We start from the raw sequence: 18,770 nt of genomic DNA on the forward strand, positions 1-18,770 counted from the left end.
TACCCTAATAGCGCTGTCAGCTCTGCTGTACTGATTGTCCCTCCACACTTCCTGTTTGTAATGCAACACAGCTAAACTCAGCTGCACTTTCTAATCATGCAGGAGGTTAGACCAGGAAATTAAAGCTGTATCCTTACATCTCACACACTAAGAAACCTAATCTATTGTAACTGCCTGTTGTCTTCAATCTGAATGGGCAACTCATACAGACAGAAGTACATGCCCCCATTGAAAACCGATAACACTCACTTGGATGTAACTGAAATGAATTCATTAGGTGCCAAATACTTTGATTGTGAATATCCCAGTAACAGTGAGGTGGAATTAAAAAGATAAAACAAGAAACCGTTTTATTCCACTCTGCAGCCACTATTACATGGTGTGTCCAGTTCAACATGAAAAATTTGGTACAAGGTTCTCTTTAAGTGTCTATATTCTAAAGGTAACCATGTAATTAAACAGAATAGAGATCAAAAAACAAAATTTTGATACTAATGAAGAAAGAGTGTCCCATTGCAATCAGGAGCTGATTTCAGCCTCTAGCAAAGACAGTATCAAGCTTCAGATTAGTGAGGGCAAGGGATGAGGGAATTCCGTTAGTGAACCACAGAATTTACAGATGATTCCTGATGGGAATACTGAACAGTACCATTTATTTCATGAATTAGTCTGAACTATTGTAGTTTTGAAAAACCATCAAACAGTTGTAATCCCCATCCCTACACACACATCATTGACAACTTTTTTACTATTTAAACCTGTTTACCCTTACTGTCGAATATTGTCAATTTTTAATCTGATGGCAGTTTTTTTCCTGAAGAAATAAATAGTTTTTCTATTTTATTAGGTGCTGAAGTCCATTCGTTCATTGTTTTTTTTAACCTCCATATTAATGTTTAGAAGTCCCGGATTTAGTTTATCTTAGACATATACCCCACCTGACCTGTTGATGGATTTCATAGACACAAAGTGAATTATGTTATTTGTGACTTATCACGACGAATTTAAGTGAAAACTATTCTTTCTGTTTATTGGAGCCATAAGACTAGTTGTTATTACCCAAAGGGCTCGCTTGCCGTATAAATTGGACGAGTGCTGTCAGATTTTTTTTATCGGATAGCACTCAGACCAATATTATTCAATGAGGCAGTGCTGAAGACCAATTTGTTTTTCACTAATAGAATCTATCTGTAAAAAAATTGCAGCATGCTGCGATTTCACGGACAGTATGGGATCAGATTTTTACAAACTACGGATACATTACAATAATGTAGTATAGGAAACTGTAAATGGTCCTGTGAATTAATAGCTGCTGAGTTAAAAAAAGGATAAATACAGACTGCACACGGATGAAAAGTGAGAAAAAAAAACATTCAACTTTTCTGGATGAAAATCGAACTGCTTTTTAATACGCTCATATAAAAAAATAAAAAGGAAGAAATGCTATGTAGACATTCTAGTGAACATGTACGTTTGTTGGTTTGTTGGCCTCAGGTAAAGGATCTACCAGGCTTATTGCACACATGAGACAGGAGTACCATGGTAATCTAACTGCATGCGGTTCCTAAGCTTGTGGTCTGAACCAGTACCTATAAAGGGCGAAAACCGTCACAATTTGCTACTTAAAAAGATCTGCATTTATAAAACAGAGGCGCTCGGACCAAGAGGGTTAAATGAGCGACGCGGTTTAAGTCCATTTTTTAGTTCAATGTTGTTATTGTGCTTACTACTTGATACAGATTGTATTATATATTATCTTATCAAATTTCTTTTTTCGTTTGAACTTATTCGGTTTTGATCCCCCCCTTTTTTTTTCTATTTTCTGCACATAGCATTGGGAGTAGAGTATAAAAGCGATGTGTATTCTATGTTGAAATTACAGGAAGAAGTGTAGTTTACGTGAAACAGCTGTCACTTACCTCCTTAAGTCTCCTCTCCTCATAAGGAGACTACGACCATAATAAAGTGCTGCTTTTTTCACATACCAGTGGTGAGTGCCGCTCTCATTTAATTTTGCATGCTTTTTTGCTCACAATTTAATACATTCTTGTGACTCTAACTTAAATGGCGCTCTCTTTTTTCTGTTTAAGCTTTTCTATCGTTGATGTAAATGTTTCTTTTAGTGGCCAGATTGTAGACTTTCTGCAATCAGGGAGGTGGGCAGCTGCGGTAAACGGACTAGAGATTCAATGGTGGCTCAGTGGTTAGCACTGCAGCCTTGCAGCGCTGGGGTTCTGATTTCAAATCCCACCAAGGACAACATCTGCAAGGAGTTTGTATGTTCTCCCCGTGTTTGGATGGGTTTCCTCTGGGTTCTCCGGTTTCCTTGCACACTTCAGAGACATACTCATAGGGAATCTAGATTGTGAGCATAAGTGGGGACAGTGATAATAACGTACGTAAAGCGCTGCGGAATTAATGGTGCAATTTGAGTAAAATAAATAAATACATTATAAAACTGATAGTCCCCTGGGAATGTATAGACCATAATGTACTATGGATCACCACAGTGCTGTTAAATGCACTACATTGAACTCTTCCGAAAATGTGTCTTTTTGATATTCGTACAAGGCGCAAATAAAATAGAAAAAAAAGTGCAAACCTTGAAATTATATTGCGAGACTTCCCAATATCAGGTGAAACAAGGTGACAATAAATCTTTGACCAAGGTTTATCTTGGAAAGTCTTTACTCACAGTAAACATGTACAAAGGGCTATATTGGATTTTAAATAATGGAGTACTTCAAAGTACTAACACTGTGATAAGGCTCTGTAATCTTCCATTTCATATGAACTGTTTACATGTAACAGATCCATTAAGAAGTAAACATCTCAAATGTAATGTGAACACAGTCTAACAATTCCAGGGTCCTTAGAGGATGTCCTGAAGTGTACTAGTCAATTGACCTAGCACAGAAAGGAAGAAATCAACATTAAAGTTACACTTATTCTACAGCTATGAAAAAAATGTTTGTGTTTCAGGGAAAAGTAGGATTTTTATAATTTTACGTCTAAATATTTGGTTTAAGGCCACAGACCCACTATCAGTATTCGGTCAGTATTTTTTCTCAGGCGTGGGTACCAAAACCAGGTGAGGAACAATCAGAGAAAAGGTATAATAGAAACAAGTCACCAATTCTGCATTTATCACCCACTCCTGGTTTTGTCTCCCACTCCTGAGAAAAAATACTGACCAAATATTGATAGTGGGGCCATGGCCTAAGGCTATGTGTGCACGTTCAGGATTTGAAGCAGAAATTTCTGCAGCATTTATGCATCTCTTTGGCAGGAAAAACACTGCAGAAAAAAATGGCGTGTTTTGCAGCGATTTTAATGCGTTTTGGTACATCAATGCTTTTGGAGCTAAATAAATTTATTTGAAAAAAGGAACACGGGACATTGCTTTAACCCTTGGATTACGGTCAGAACTAGGGTGAGTATGTTGGTTAATTTAAATGATTAAGATGTGTCTGTTGTATTTCAAATAAAGTGTTTGATCTGTGTTTATTTAACTCTTTACTTTAGTTTAATTAGGTTTGGTAATGAAAGGGTCTGATTGACACCTTGTCATCACCACACAAAAGGGTTAGGTGTCAGCTAATCTCATACACATTAATTTCATTAGCATTCAAGTCATTTCTGGGGCAGCTGAGAGCTGATATTTTTAGCCTTGGAAGGTGCCATTAGGCAAACATTTTCCCTGACTTTAATAACAGCTGTTTCATTAGCCGCTACAAGCAGCGCTTTGGACGCCGCATATTTTTTCTGTGTTTTAATGCCGCACTTTTGTTGTCGGTAAATGTGAATCTACCGCATTTTATTTATTTTACTCACTTATGTAGCACCATTAATTCCACAGCGCTTTACAGATATTTTGGGCACTGTCCCCATTGGGGCTCACAATCTAAATTCCTTATCAGCATGTCTTTGGAGTGTGGGAGGAAACCGGAGTACCCTGAGGAAACCCACACAAACACGGGGAGAACATACAAACTCCTTGCAGATGTTGTCCGTGGTGGGATTTGAACCCAGGACCCCAGCGCTGCAAGACTGCAGTGATAACCACTGAGCCACCGTGCTGCCCACATATAATGACATTTCAATCGGTCAAAATCTACAGTGGAGACTGGCATGTCCGCTACAGAAATTTACATGCTGCAGGCGAGTTTGAGTACGTGGCCACGGTCAGGAGCCGTAGCGGGTTTGAAGCTGCGTGTTTATACAGCATTGAACCCGCAGAGTCCATATGTTACAGCATAGTGGATGGGATTTCTAGAAATCCCATGTCCACTATGCGTGCATCTGAGGCTGCAGATGACCCGTGGACACTAATATCCCACACGTCTTTCAATACCGCAGCATGTCATGTCTTGCGGAGGCGCTAGTCTTCGCAACAGAAATTTGACCACTAGAATGTATAGAATGTACATTGCATGGTTCAGCTGCAGGCTGATATTAATAGCCAGGGAAGGGGCCATGGATACTAGCGGTGACAAGTGGGGTAATGGGCTTGGGGTTCACGTCAGCCTTGTATTGGCGGCTGACATGAAGCCCAGGTTAGTAATGGAGAGGCGTCTATAAGAAGCCGCCATTACTAACCCCGTAATAAAGTTTACAACGCTTTTTCAATAAAAGACACGGCCAGAATAAAGTATTTTATTGAAATAAAATGACACACGGTTTTAATAATTTTTTTATTACACACCCAGTCCCCAAATCCCTCGATCTTATGTAAAAAATAACCATATCCCTCACCTGTCCTCTGTCACGACGTAATCCAGATTGTCCCTCGGCGATCCGGGTCACTTCTACAGCAACCACATCAATCACTGATGTGACGGCTGTAGAAGACAGCACTGTACACTGACAGGAGTGTAATCACTTCTGTCAGTGTACATGGCTCTGCTTCAGGAGTGAGGTCACATGGGCTCATCAGCTGAAGATCAGCTGATAAGCCCCGGTGACCTCAGCAGCAGTGGTACATGGGAACATTCTCACGAATGTTCACACGCAGCACCGATGCCGTAAAGTAAGGATAGGTGTTTTACTTTTTTTTTTTCCACAGCACGCACAGCCGCGGCTCGGCTGAGGAGACTACTGCTCCCCTCAGCTGCGCCGCTCTCGCTGTTATCAGCGGGACCGGCGGTCGGATGATGGGAGTAGTCCTCACCAGCTGAACTGGGTACCACTATGTGCGTTTTTGCAGCGTATTGGACCCATTGACTAGTCAAATACGCAGCAAATCCACAAATATATTTATATCTGCGGATTTGCTGAGGTTCAATTAAAGTCAATGGGTGGGAAACGCTGCATTTATGCTACATAGAATGGACATGCTGCGTATTTAACCCCTTTCCGACGTGGTCAGTAATAGTACGCACCATGTCGGAAAGGCCGGTTCAGCTGGCAGCAGAAGTACCCGCACAGGCAGCGCCGCTCCCGATGGGGGATAACCCCACCCACAGCCCGTCATTCACCGTGGTACGCGGAACAGGAGACCCCTGGCTGCAGCCGCAAATAGTAGTGATGTAAGCGGAAGCAAGAGCCGGCTGCAGCCGGGGGAATTACATGCTGGCTGTGTGTGGTCAACGATGTTGTCACAAGCAGTATTGACAACATGACGTAATTACAAAATTCATGAGGGGCCCCGGGGGGATACATTGGGGGGTTAATTTAAAGTAGTGCACAACCCATTTGAACACTGCTTCGCTGATTAGTTGCGCCCGGTCGGCCGCATACATATTCTAGAATACCCGATGCGTTAGAATCGAGCAACCATCTAGTGTGTGTGTGTGTGTGTATATATTACACATATGTACACACACACATATATATTACACATATGTACATACACACACACATATATATATACACATATGTACATACACACACACATATATATATATATATATATATACACACACTGTATGTACACATATATATATACTGTATATACACATATATATACACACACATTATATATATATATATATATATACATATACACACATACACCCCGGTATATATATATATATATATATATATATATATATATATATATATATATATATATATATATATATATATTAACAAAAACCTTACACAAGGCTGCTTTTGTTAAAAAAATGTCAGTAAGTTAAAAATAAAATGCACTGTGTGTGTACAAAAAAAAGAAGACCAGAAAGAAAAAAAAGCAAACTACAAAACATATAGTATCTTATTGACTTGACAACTAACCTATGGTCAGTCTTTATTTTGCTGGAAAAAAACAGCTAAAACATTAGGCAAAATTCTACAAGAAACGCTGAATTATTGTGTGAAACCATAGCTGTTTTATAGATAGAATTGCTTATAATTTCACTTTTTTTTTTAACCCCTTAAGCCCCCCAAGGAGGTTTGCACGTTAATATAATGTTCAAAATGCGGTCGGCACTCTGCAATCTTTTCGTGGTGCACGAGAAGAAATGATGTGTCCAGCAAAAACAAATCCCGGCACTCACATGTGGTGAATTAATCTTGTTTATTTCCACATCCCAAAACGTTTTAGCTCATCCAGAGCCTTTGTCAATTGTCAAAGGCTCTGGATGAGCTGAAACGTTTTGGGATGTGGAAATAAACAAGATTAATTCACCACATGTGAGTGCCGGGATTTGTTTTTGTTTGCACATTAATGACCAGGCCAATTTTTACAATTCTGACCAGTGTCACTTTATGAGGTAATTACTCTGGAACGCTTCAATGGATCCCACTGATTCGGAGAGTGCTTTTTCACGACATATTGCACTTCATGATAGTGGTAAAATTTCTTCAATATCACTTGTGTTTATTTGTGAAATAAACGGAAATTTGGTGAAAATTTTGAGAAATGTCACACAAAATAGTTAATAAATAACATTTCCCACATGTCTACTTTACATCAGCACAATTTTAGAACCAATTTTTTTTTTGTTAGGAAGTTATAAGGGTTAAAAGTTGATCAGCAATTTCTCATTTTTCCAATCAAACTTACAAAACCATTTTTTTAGGGACCACATCATATTTGAAGTGACTTTGAAGGGCCTTTATGACAGAAAATACCCAAAAGTGACACCATTCTAAAAACTGCACCCCTCAGGGTACTCAAAACCACATTCAAGAAGTTTATTAACCCTTTGTGTGCTTCACAGGAATTTTTGGAATGTGGAAGGAAAAAATGAACATTTTTTTTTCACAAAAATGTTACTTTAGACCCAATTTTTTTTTTATTTTCGCAAAGGTAACAGGATAAAATTTGTTGTGCAATTTCTCCTGAGCACGCAGATCCCCCATGTGGGGGAAACCACTGTTTGGGCACATATCTGGACTCGGAAGGGAAGGAGCGCCATTTGACTTTTTGAATGTAAAATTTGTTTGAATAATAAGCGGACGCCATGTCGTGTTTGGGGAGCCCCTGATGTGCCTAAACAGTGGAAACCCCCCACAAGTGACACCATTTTGGAAACTAGACCCCTCAGGGAACTTATCTAATGTGTGGGGAACACCTTGAACTCCCAGGTGCTTCACAGAAGTTTATAACATTGAGCCATAAAAATAAAATGTTCACATTTTTCCAACAAAAATGTTTTTGCATTTTCATAAGGCTAACCGGAGAAATTGCACCATGCAACTTGTTATGCAGTTTCTCCTGAGTAAGCCGATACCCCATATGTGGGAGAAAAACACTGTTAGGGCGTAGGGCAGGGTTCGGAAGGGAAGGAGTGCGATTTGACTTTTTGAATGTAAAATTTGCTTGAATAAATAGCGGACGCCATGTCGCATTTGAGGAGCCCCAGATGTGCCTAAACAGTGGACACCTCCCACAAGTGACACCATTTTGGAAACTAGACCCCTTAGGGAACTTATCTAGATGCGTGGTGAACACCTTAAACTCCCAGGTGCTTTTCAGTCCCCAATTTTGTGTTTTCATAAGGGTAACAGGAGAAATTGTCCCATACCATTTGTTGTGCAATTCCTTCTGAGTAAGCAGATACCCCAGTAAGCAGATACCCCATATGTGGGGGAAAATCACTGTTTGGGCGCACGCAAGGGTTTGGAAGGGAAGGAGCACAATTTGACTTGAATGTAAAATTTGCTTGAATAATTAGCGGATGCCATGTTGTGTTTGACGAGCCCCTGATGTGCCTAAACAGTGGAAACCCCCCACAAGTGACACCATTTTGGAAACTAGACCCGTTAGGGAACTTTTCTAGAGCTGTGGTGAACACCTTGAACCGCCAGGTGCTTCATAAAAGTTTATAACGTAGAGCCGTGAAATTAAGAAATCAAATTTGGGTCCACAAAAATGTATTTTAGCTCCAACTTTTTTTATTTTCACAAGGCTAAGAGGCGAAAATGGACCCCAACATTTGTTGTGCAATTGCTCTTGGTTACGGACATACCCTATATGTAGTGGAAAACTATTGTTTGGGCACATGGCAGGTCTTGGAAAGGAAGGAGTGACGTTTGGAATGCAGACTTTGATGAAATGGTCTGCGGGTGTCATGTCGCGTTTGGAGAGCCCCTGATGTGCCTAAACAGTGGTAAACCCCGACAAGTTACCCCATTTTGGAAACTACACCCCTCAAGGATTTTATCCAGGGGTATAGTGAGCATTTGAACCCACAGGTACTACACAGAATTTGATAACATTAGGTGGTCATACTGAAAATTTTAATTTTTTTTACGAAAATGTAGTTTTAGCCCCAAATTTGTACTTTTTGCAATGGATAATAGAAGAAAACGGACCCCATAATTTGTTATGCTATTTCTCCTGAACGCGATGATGCCCCATATGTCATTAGAAATTATTGTTAGGCCACAAGTCAGGGCTGAGAAGGAAGGAGCACTATTTGGCTTTTGAAGCATAGATTTTGGTAGAATAGTTTGTGGGCAACATTTGCGGAGCCCCTAAGGTGCCAGAACAGCAGAAAAACCCCAAAAGTGACCCCATTGTAGAAATTTCACATCTCAATGAATTCATCTACTGCTGCAGTGACTATTAGGGCTTTATACTGGCTTTATTCTTATGCCAGTTTAGTGCCCATACATTGTGTCCCCATACATTTCTCCTGGTGATACACACCCCGTAAATTAAGTGCTCTCCCCGTTACAATGCCAAACATGTGGTTGCTGTCTGCGGTTTAGGCACAGTGGGGCTCAGAAGGAGGGGGCATTTGGATTTGGGAGTGCAGAATTCACTGGAATTTATTTGAGGGGGGGGAACCATGTCGCTTTTCCAGAGTCTTTGTTCTACCAGTAATGTGGGACCCCCTATAATCCCAGTAACAGATGACGGACCTGAGAGGGGGCTGGTTTTGTGTGGGATAAATTAGGGTTTTTATTGGTAACATTTTGGGGTACATAATTTTCGATTGCTTCCAGAATAAGGCAGGATCACATTCTTATGTTCTACGCTGAGCACTTAAGTCAGGTTTTCCTTGTAAATCCCACAAAAATACGATTCAGACGAAACCCCCAACGGAACCACCCACCACAAAGAGGCAAATGGAGACACTTTGGAGTCCATTTGGCATCTGTTCCTGTGGTTTCCATCTTTTTAGGCATGCACAGATCTGTGGTCATCCACACTTGTGCACTAAAAAAAAGCCTAAAATGATGGGACGCCGCCGGAACAGAGAACAGTCCAAAGGGACTCCATCGGCCTCATAAGTGAGTGGCTCCATCTGGGTTTTTTGGTGAATTTACACAGAAATCCCAAAATAAGCGCTCAGCCTAGACCACAGGATAAACGTGAGCCGAGCCTTATTCTGATTTTTTTTGTACGCAGAATGAAGAAATAGACAGCAATACCAGAACAGTGCTTATTTTTATTTTTTCGCGGTTCACCATGCGGTATAAGTGATAAGGCGGATTTATTCTTTGGATCGGTGCGATTACAGCGATACCAGATTTATATGTTTTTTTTTAGGTTTTGTTGCGAACACACAGTAAAAATGCTTTTTTTTTTTATAAATAGTAGTTATTTTCGTCGCCATATTCTGAGCGCTGTAACTTTTTGGTGAACAGAACTGTATGATGGCTTATTTTTTGCGGGACGATTGGCAGATTTTTTTGGTACCATTTTGGGGCACATCGTAATTTTTGAACGCTGTTTATTCAGATTTTTCAGACACAGAATGAACAAAAACCAATTCAGTATTTTTACTTTTTGCGCCGTTCGGTAAAAGTGATGACTGATTTGTCCGCCGGGTCAGTACAATTACAGTGATACCAGATATATATATTTTTTTATGCTTTGCTATTTTTACAGACTAAAAACAGTATTTTACAAAAAAAGAACTTGATTTTGCATCGTCACATTTTGAGAGCTGTAACTTTTTTAGTTTTTTGCCGAATGAGCAATATTAGGGCTTGTTTTTTGCGGGACGGTTTGGCGTTTTTACTTATCTATTTTTTTTTTACCTCCTTTTTACTTTTTATTCACTTTTCTGTGAGTCAGTATGATGAAAAAGCGTTATTTTCGGCGTGTTTTTTATTTTTTACAGCATTCGCCAAATGGACTAAATAACGTGACAGTTTTATAGAGCAGGTCGTTCTGGGTGCGGCGATACCAATGTGTACTTTTTTCCTTTATTTTTGTTTCATCACAAACGTTGCGTTTTGAGCGGTGAAAAGGATTTTAGTGATTTGTGTGCACATTTTGTGTGTGTTTTTTTAATTTTTTACATATTTTATTTAACTTTTTTTACTTTTTCGCTAAGTCCCACTGTGGGACATGTGTGATTGTGACTTTTATTGCTGATCTCATACACTGCAGTGTATGAGACCTGTCAGTGAGTCATGTCTGACTCACTGACTCTGCCCGTAAGATCCAGCTTATTGCTGGATCTCACAGGCCACCGTACCCTGGGATCATCACATGATCTCAGGGTACCATGGTAACCATCGGGACCCGCGATTCTCATCGCGGGGGGCTGATGGTCACTAATGGGGTCGCAAGACCCCCTTGTAACAACTTAAATACCGCTGCGTGACAGCGGTATTTAAGGGCTTAATCGGCCCCGATTGGCATCGAGACCGGCTGGGGCCGATACTGCAGGGTGTCAGCTGTTGCACACACAGCTGACACCTGCAGGAATCGCCGCCGCCGCGTGGCGCTATTCACTTATTCCTCGGCGTCGCATTTTCACGATGCTGAGGAATAAGTACCCTTAATGACCGCCATGAAAATGCGTTACGGCGGTCGTTAAGGGGTTAAATTCATTTTAAAAGATTGTTATTAGGTTAGAAAAACTTCATTTTTTTTTTCTAATGAAAACCTTATCCTTGCTTATGTCTGTGCCTAATATTGCAGCACTGCGCTACTCAAGTGAATAGGGCTCCAATATGGGTCATTGTCAGTATAGATTTACACAACCGATTTCTCCATGTGTGCGAAAAAAGGATCGATATTATTCTGATCAGACTTTGGCATCAGTTTTTCTCGTACATGGAGGAAAAAAAGAATTTCTCCACCTTGTCTTTTATGTCAGTCTGTGAAAATCAGCCACTTGGATGTCATCTGAGTGCAGTCTGATTTTGTTTTCATGGTCCCATAGACTTGCATTGCGGAATTTGATCCAATCCCTTGGATCAAAATCGGACATGTCTCCAATTTTTTCCGGACAATGGAAAAATCAGAAATGTGCCCAGCCCCAATAGACTATCATAGATATGACTGCCATCTGTGAAAACCACAAATAGAACTCATATGAGAAGATCGATCGTGTGCACTAGTTCTTACAAGAACAAAAAAGCAAGTAGCTTTTTCTAATCTCAGACAACTTTATAAATGTCACTTTAACAATAGAAAAACCTCACAAAACACAAAAATTAGCCATTTCCTTTAATACATATGTAGTACAGAATGTTAATTACAGCAGAACAGTGTTTCCAGTTAAATAAAATTAAAAACTTTATTCACCCCCTCCCCAATATAAAATTACTAAATTAATATTTTGAAAGAACAATATGATCAAAGCTTTAAATAACACCACCATTTACCACAGTAATCATAACCACCAATACATACTCTTTGCTTTGGCAAAAAAAAAAAAAAAAAAAAAGTTTTGTGTTTTTTTTTTCTTTAAAACAGTGTATAAACCTAACATAGCAAAGACTGTATACATCTTTGTATTGCACTCATTTCTGTACAAGAATAAATTGTAAAGACAAAAATATATAGCAGGTAAAATGAATAAGCACAATATTTGTCACGGTAAAAGTTTTCAGCCATGAACATTAAAAAATGCATAGAAATGTAACACATTTATGTACAGAAAGAATGATCTGCATCAATTAACAATATGTACATTCCAACTAAGCCAGTGACATCTATGCGGGACGGACTGGTGACGGTGCTCAATTTCATGTGTGGTTTGGATCAGATGTTTTTTGGAAGATCACAGACAAAAATAGACAATCCATATTACAAACGAGGATACCTAATTCTTAGCAAACATTCAGAGTTCAGAAAATCATCAGGCGGCGGGGAAGAAAAAAAATAAAATATTCCAGTCAGGCAAAAATGTTATGCCGGAAATAGTGTTTTTTTTTCTTTAAAGGCAATTTAAAAAGAGCAGAAAATAAAAGAGCATTGATTATCTTAAGACTGAAGTGTGCTTGGTCGCGAAGCTAACTTGTAAACTTTAGGGTAACAATTGTTTTATATACTGTACATTCCTAGACTTCTACTACCTAAGACCTACTGTGCTATTCCTCGGCTTTGTTCGATTCATCTATACAGCATCAAAAATATTCAATAAACTTTTTTTTTTTCTTTAATTTCTCTTTAGCGTTGAAAATAGTCAATATTGCCAAATGAGGAAAAGAAGTCATGACTGCTCCTCCTACCACCACAGTCGCTTTGGAGGGCTAAACCCCTCTAGTAAAGCAGTGGTGATGGAAATGGTTATCCGCTTTAATAGAGGATGAATGGACTCTGGAAAGCATCCTGAGTTAGCCATACATGAGGCATCGATGTGACAGTGAGGAGAAGTTTCATGCAATGGATGAGGAGTTTGTCATTCCTTGTACGGTTGTGCTTGTAGGAGTTCCACTTATGGCGTTAAAAATGTGAAGTGAGTTCGGCATAACACTGATCTTCTCTTCTCCGCACCAAATCTACAGGGGAAAGAAGACAACAAAAAGGGACAATTTTATTTTTATGGATTTTAAAAACAGAAAAAAATAATAAGTATCAAAAAATATCAAGAAAAGGAAATGGCTCAAATGTAGGAAGCAGCATGCTGGAAGTCCTGCGGTATTCACTGTAAATCAGTCAGAAAAAAAAATAAATCACCATTTAGCCAAAAGTTCTGTAGCTTTCTAATATTGTGTTTGCATTTTTCTCCATTTCTAGGATCTTGGCTTGCCAAGTGAACAGAAAGAAGGTTTATGGCCGCAGAATGAAAACTTGGAACAGTGAACTGCATCTGGATGAGCAGCTCATGAACAGGTTTTCAACTTTAATTTTTTTTTTAGATGGAAATGATAAATCTTGAAAATTAGCAGGAAACACAAATTGGTTTATTTATCAAAACCATCTATTAGAAACACTGGCAAGGTTGTCACGCTTAAGCTCTGGCTAGTTGCTAATTGCAGCATGGCCGTTCTGTTAGACAGTTTTGATAAATACTGGAAATACCTGAAAACTACAGAACTTTTCAACAAAACCTAAGAAGCTTTATTAACATAAATTTCTCAAGCCATTAAAGTATATATAACCGACCCACCCACAAATTGCTAAAATACTTGCACTTCAACCCATTCTTAAAGCAACCTTCCAACAGGAGACTAAAAAGTGACTGTACATTTCACAAGTATTGTTACCAGCGCTGTGGAGTCGCAGTCATGGAGTCGGTGTCCATTTTGGTGGAGTCGACAATATATAATAAATTGGGTACAGTAGTACAATGCACTTAGTGCAGTAATTTTTTTCATAAGAATTTGGAAACGTTATGAAATGCCCTATAAATGTCTGTTCTATTCCTGATCTCTGCTTTTAGTTGAGATGAATCTGTGCTGCACTTTATGTACATTCTCAGTAGTGTGGCAGGGCTGTGGAGTCAGGGAAATTGAGGAGTCGGAGGTTTGGCTTACTGACTCCACAGTCCTGATTGTTACTTTACCTAGTGACCTCCTTTTTCCTCTTCTGCTCAGGCTGGTGTTCTGTTCCTCCTGCTTCTAAGATGGCCACCAAAATGGCATAGTAAGCACAGTGACCATGTCTCCTGTGCTGTGGGATAGGAAAGGCAGGGAGGCATGGTTTAGATTTACTATAGCTCCTCCAATGCCATATGGTGGCCATCTTGGCAGTAGAAGGAAAGGAACGGCAATCTGAAAAGGAGGCGGTAGTGGAGGCAAACGAAGGCCAACAGGTAGGGTGACAGACTAAACATGATAAGTGTATGGTCACATTTAAGTCTTAGGGTAAAGGATTAAAGATATTAAAAAAAATCTATTACCTGACTTTTAGATTTGCAGGAAGGGTGCAAATCTAAAAGTCAGGTAATAGACCACCTACACCACCCACTTCCTCTTGGAGGTTCAATTATGTAAGCAAGTATATTAGCAAATATGAGCTTTTTCTGTGCTCAGTCATTTCAGAACTACAGGATATTCTGATGCATGCACTATTTTATCCACAAGTGATATATACAAAGAGTATGGTGGTCACATAGAGCCAGCTGTCATAGACTTTCTTGTAATACCACATTTAAGCATGTTTAGACTGTATAGTTTGTGTGATGAACACACATAAGAAAACTACTATTTTTGGACCTCGATAGCAGTATCACACACAATGGTCTGATGTATTTGTGCTTGTACTTATGTATGAGAGCAGCAAACATGCATAGATTAAAATGAAACCAGCTTATATTACCATCCCATCTGCTCATGTGCGCACAAAGGGAAGAAGAAAACAGCCAGTTACTCAATATATCAACCACGTAATCAGGCATTCTCTGCTAATTAATGGATAACGGATCAGTGATTGACATCATCACATGAATTAGATAAACGTTCCAAATACCCAGTATGCTGCAATCGTACTTTATTTTCCGTCACAGGAAAACGTTATCTAAAGAGCAATTCCATCAAGACTGTGTGGTGAGAAAGAGGAGAAAGCTGCATGGTGCTCACAGGACTTGCCATGTATCTGGTCTATGGCATCTCATTATTTTCATTCGCTTCTTTCAAAGCGCAGGATTTGCCGCAAATTTCAAGTCTCTAGGAACAGCATGACTTTTGTCTGATGGGGAAATCAAGAACTGACAGGCTGGATTTAACGTGTCTAATCCCGTGCTTCCAAAGAAATAAATTATCTGATTAGCCTGGTAGCCATTTACCTCTCTTTTTCCATGGAAAGAACAAAATTATTTCGTGGAGCTTGATGGACATATTAGGGCTCATTCAGATGTCAGATTTTCAAGTAGAGGTGTATTCGTGTTCTTCACTGGTAGAACTTGTAGTTATTATAGTCTTTGGGGCTGTTCACATGTCCGTGAATTTTTGCAGACTGAGTGGTCAGCACCAAAACATGGAGACATGTCAGATTGACAAGTCACAGATTGAATTGTCAATGCAAGTCTATAAGGCCATGAAAAAAATAAAGATTTTTGGTACTCATCATAAAATCTCGTTCTCATAGCATTCATTCATTGTGAGACACAGGAACCAGGGGTAATATGCTGACACTAAGAATACATCTTATAAAATAACAACCAAACACCCAATTAGTGCAATAGCAATAGGAAGAGCAATAACAAGACCCCCTTAAACAAGAGAGGGTGCTGTGCTACAAGAAAGAGATTTCATGGGGAGTATCGAAAATCTTTATTTCTTGGTTGCTTCATTGGGGGACACACGAACCATGAGATATCCTAAAGCTGTCCCTGGGGTGATAAAACAGATACCAGCACTGCAGAGAAAGAATAGCAAACCTTCAGGTTACTACCCAAGCAACTGCCACTGGTAGTATCCTTATACTAAAACTTCCATTCTTAGATGCAAAGGTAAGAGCTCCTCTACAATGTGGAAAGAAGACAAAGTAGCAGCTCTGTGGAAGAGAAGAACAGATGTCTGGAGGCATAAGACCCAGAAGGTATCTACCCCAATAGCCATGAGCCATACCATTGCAGGGCACCCTAGCTTAGCCAGTTCTTTCGAATTGGCAGATTGAAACCAGAGCACAATCACAGCAATAGATGTGGTCTGATCTCGGCCAGAGTATACCGGGATAACCCACAAGTCATCCGAAAGCTCTGACTATATCAGATTGTGTAAGAACCTCTCTGGGAGATGAGAGGCAAAGTATCTAAAGGAAAAAGAGAGCAATCTCCTCGTTAAGGTGAAAAGCGGAGATTCACGCTAAGGCGAAAAGAGGGAGCTGAACGCCAGACCACTCTGTCCTGGAGAAGGAGAGAGACAGCTGAGAGAAAAGTTAGCTCCTAACCTGAAAAATAAAGGCTAAGACAGGACTGCTACACAGACCCATGTCTGCCTCCGAATGACACTAAGCCAAATTGGATAACTGGGTGTCGACTGCGTAGTCGGGATGTAGAGGGGGTTGGGAGTCAGCCTTTTTTTTATCTAAGATGTATTCTTAGTGTCAGCATATTAACCCATGATTCCTGTGTCCTCTAATGAAGCGACTGAGAGAATCGAACAGCACTCTGATGCCATCTGTGTGTAATCCATGTGCAATTCGATTTTCATGTTTGTTTAATAGGAGAAGCTTCAGAAAACTTATCCTATGCAAAAAAAACTGATGAAATGCTAATGGTAAAAAACACTGATGAAAATTTGATCCAAAACACTAATGCAAATCGGTCAGTTGTTTTTGTATGAGAAAACTCACTGACGACTAAATGAGTCCATAAACAGAGAAAGTTGTTGAACATGATGGTCAAATAGTCAATCATAAAAATAGAAAAACCACAAAATTAGTTTTATGACAGTCATATGCCCTTTCACAGACTCTCGCCTTGAATAGGTGCTGAGGCTGCTGTAATAACAGGACATTATTAACTAGCATTCCTTATATACACAAATAGATTTTAATTCCCTGTTTGGGTAAGATATTATTTATAATATGTTAATCAGCAGAGAGGAAGTCTGTGATAATTTTGAGAATTTAAAAAGTAATAGTCATTTAAATTTTTATTTAATAAATCAATGGTACACATGAAAATGATAAATCTTGTAAGTTTGCTTCTCTTTCCTCCTGGATTAATCTTTCACTCTAAATTCATGGGTAAAATCTGTATTCAGTGAAGACAGAATTTCCCACTACTGAGATCAAAGACACTTGGTGCTCATAAAGTTATATGGAGAAGGGAGGAGCTAGAGGCAGACATGGACATTCTGCTGCAAGTTCTCCTGAAACAAGTACAGTTCTCCACAAAATGTTGTCATCTCCTGTCTCAGTAATGTGAATATCGGTCTTCACAGACAGATTTTACCCATGAATTGAGAAGTTCGAGAATAAAGAACAGGAAGCAGATTTTTCTAAAAATATATATTATAAAGTTTCTTATTTTCACGTATACTATTGATTTATAAATAAAATTTAAGCCAACAATAATTCTTTAATCTCCTCCTATTCTGCCCAATTTATTGAAACTGATGGTCTAAAACACTGAATGAGGCATATCTGTGATAGAGGGTAAAACACAACGTTTGCTTTGTTGTATCGCCCATGTTTACTCTTCTGAACATTCCTTTTAATTGCCCCAGCATGATAAAGCATGGGATTTAGAAAATTCTTCCTACACAGTAAATATGGCCGCAGCAAAGCACAAGCCATACATGAGTGCTCGGTGAGAACTCAGGATAATATATACATACCTGCTCATGCATTATTTCAGAAAGTTCTTTGACCATTTCTCTGTAGTTAGCTTTCATTTCTTCCTGATATTCAAATTGATTTTCTTTTATAAGTCTTTCATTCACACACAAGGCCTGGCCGCATGCTTCAACAAATTGCCTATGAAAAAATATAAAGTACTGCCTGAAAACCCAAACAGAACATGATGCCTGGACCCAATTCAAGCCCAGAACCCCCGTGATGCAATAAAGTGATACCAACGAGCTTAAAGGGAACTTGACAGGCGATGCATGCTGCCCATATCCTGGCTGTGCGATCACAGCTATGTATGTTTGACTCTGAAACGCGAGAATAGGCAGAGGCTTGTCAGTCACTGTCAGCAGACGGTGAGAAGACGCCAGGGACCCGCTTGTATGACTAGGGCAAAGCCTGGCTCGGTCCCCGGCAACTATTAAAAATATGTTTTTCCCTGAAAAGGAGCAGTGTTTTAGAGTCAAGCATACATAGCTGTGATCAAACAGCCAGTGGCGGGTTGTGGCAGCATGTATAATCTGTCAGGTTCCCTTTAAGAAGTTTAAACGATGACAAAAGAATAGAAGCAAGGCTCTGTTCAAATATGTGTTTTGCAATTCTATTTCTTTTTTCCATTCTAGAAACAGAGAAACTGAATTAATGTGGAGGACGGATCAGTTACATAACAGACTCCATTGGCTATATTAACACTATGGTGTCCACCATTAATGAAAACCAGACAGGCCTCATTATTGTGACTAATGCCCTTTTGGTGCCATTTGTAAAGAATCTCTCCCGTGCATGAATTCCATTTCACTGTTCCTAGAACATAGCAGAGAAACAGGACTGCAAAATGCATGTGTGAACAGAGCCTAAACTCTATTCTTAATGGGCTCTTTGGAAATAAAAA

The 18,770-nt window shown here is 39.4% G+C and overlaps 1 protein-coding gene and 1 long non-coding RNA gene across 17 annotated transcripts in view; one reads left to right on the forward strand and one right to left on the reverse strand.

The window, feature by feature from the left end:
* LOC141206215 (uncharacterized) overlaps positions 1-15,450 on the forward strand; it is an 87,981-nt gene extending 72,531 nt beyond the window's left edge. Inside the window, exons 2-3 of the long non-coding RNA XR_012276884.1 lie at positions 13,379-13,474; positions 15,090-15,450. This is a non-coding gene — a long non-coding RNA (uncharacterized lncRNA). The remainder of the gene's footprint in view (positions 1-13,378; positions 13,475-15,089) is intronic.
* DOCK9 (dedicator of cytokinesis 9) overlaps positions 11,848-18,770 on the reverse strand; it is a 260,724-nt gene continuing 253,801 nt past the window's right edge. For all 16 annotated transcript variants that reach the window (XM_073664186.1, XM_073664183.1, XM_073664180.1 and 13 more), the window contains 2 exons: positions 17,869-18,007; positions 11,848-13,140 (listed from right to left, as the gene is read on the reverse strand). In XM_073664186.1, the coding sequence (XP_073520287.1) occupies positions 13,018-13,140; positions 17,869-18,007 (262 nt within the window). In that variant the 3' untranslated portion in view covers positions 11,848-13,017. The remainder of the gene's footprint in view (positions 13,141-17,868; positions 18,008-18,770) is intronic.

This window comes from Phyllobates terribilis, unplaced genomic scaffold (genome assembly GCF_046119375.1).
Source record: "Phyllobates terribilis strain yellow unplaced genomic scaffold, ASM4611937v1 Scaffold_2__4_contigs__length_985480577, whole genome shotgun sequence".
Classification (NCBI taxonomy): Eukaryota; Metazoa; Chordata; class Amphibia; order Anura; family Dendrobatidae; genus Phyllobates; species Phyllobates terribilis.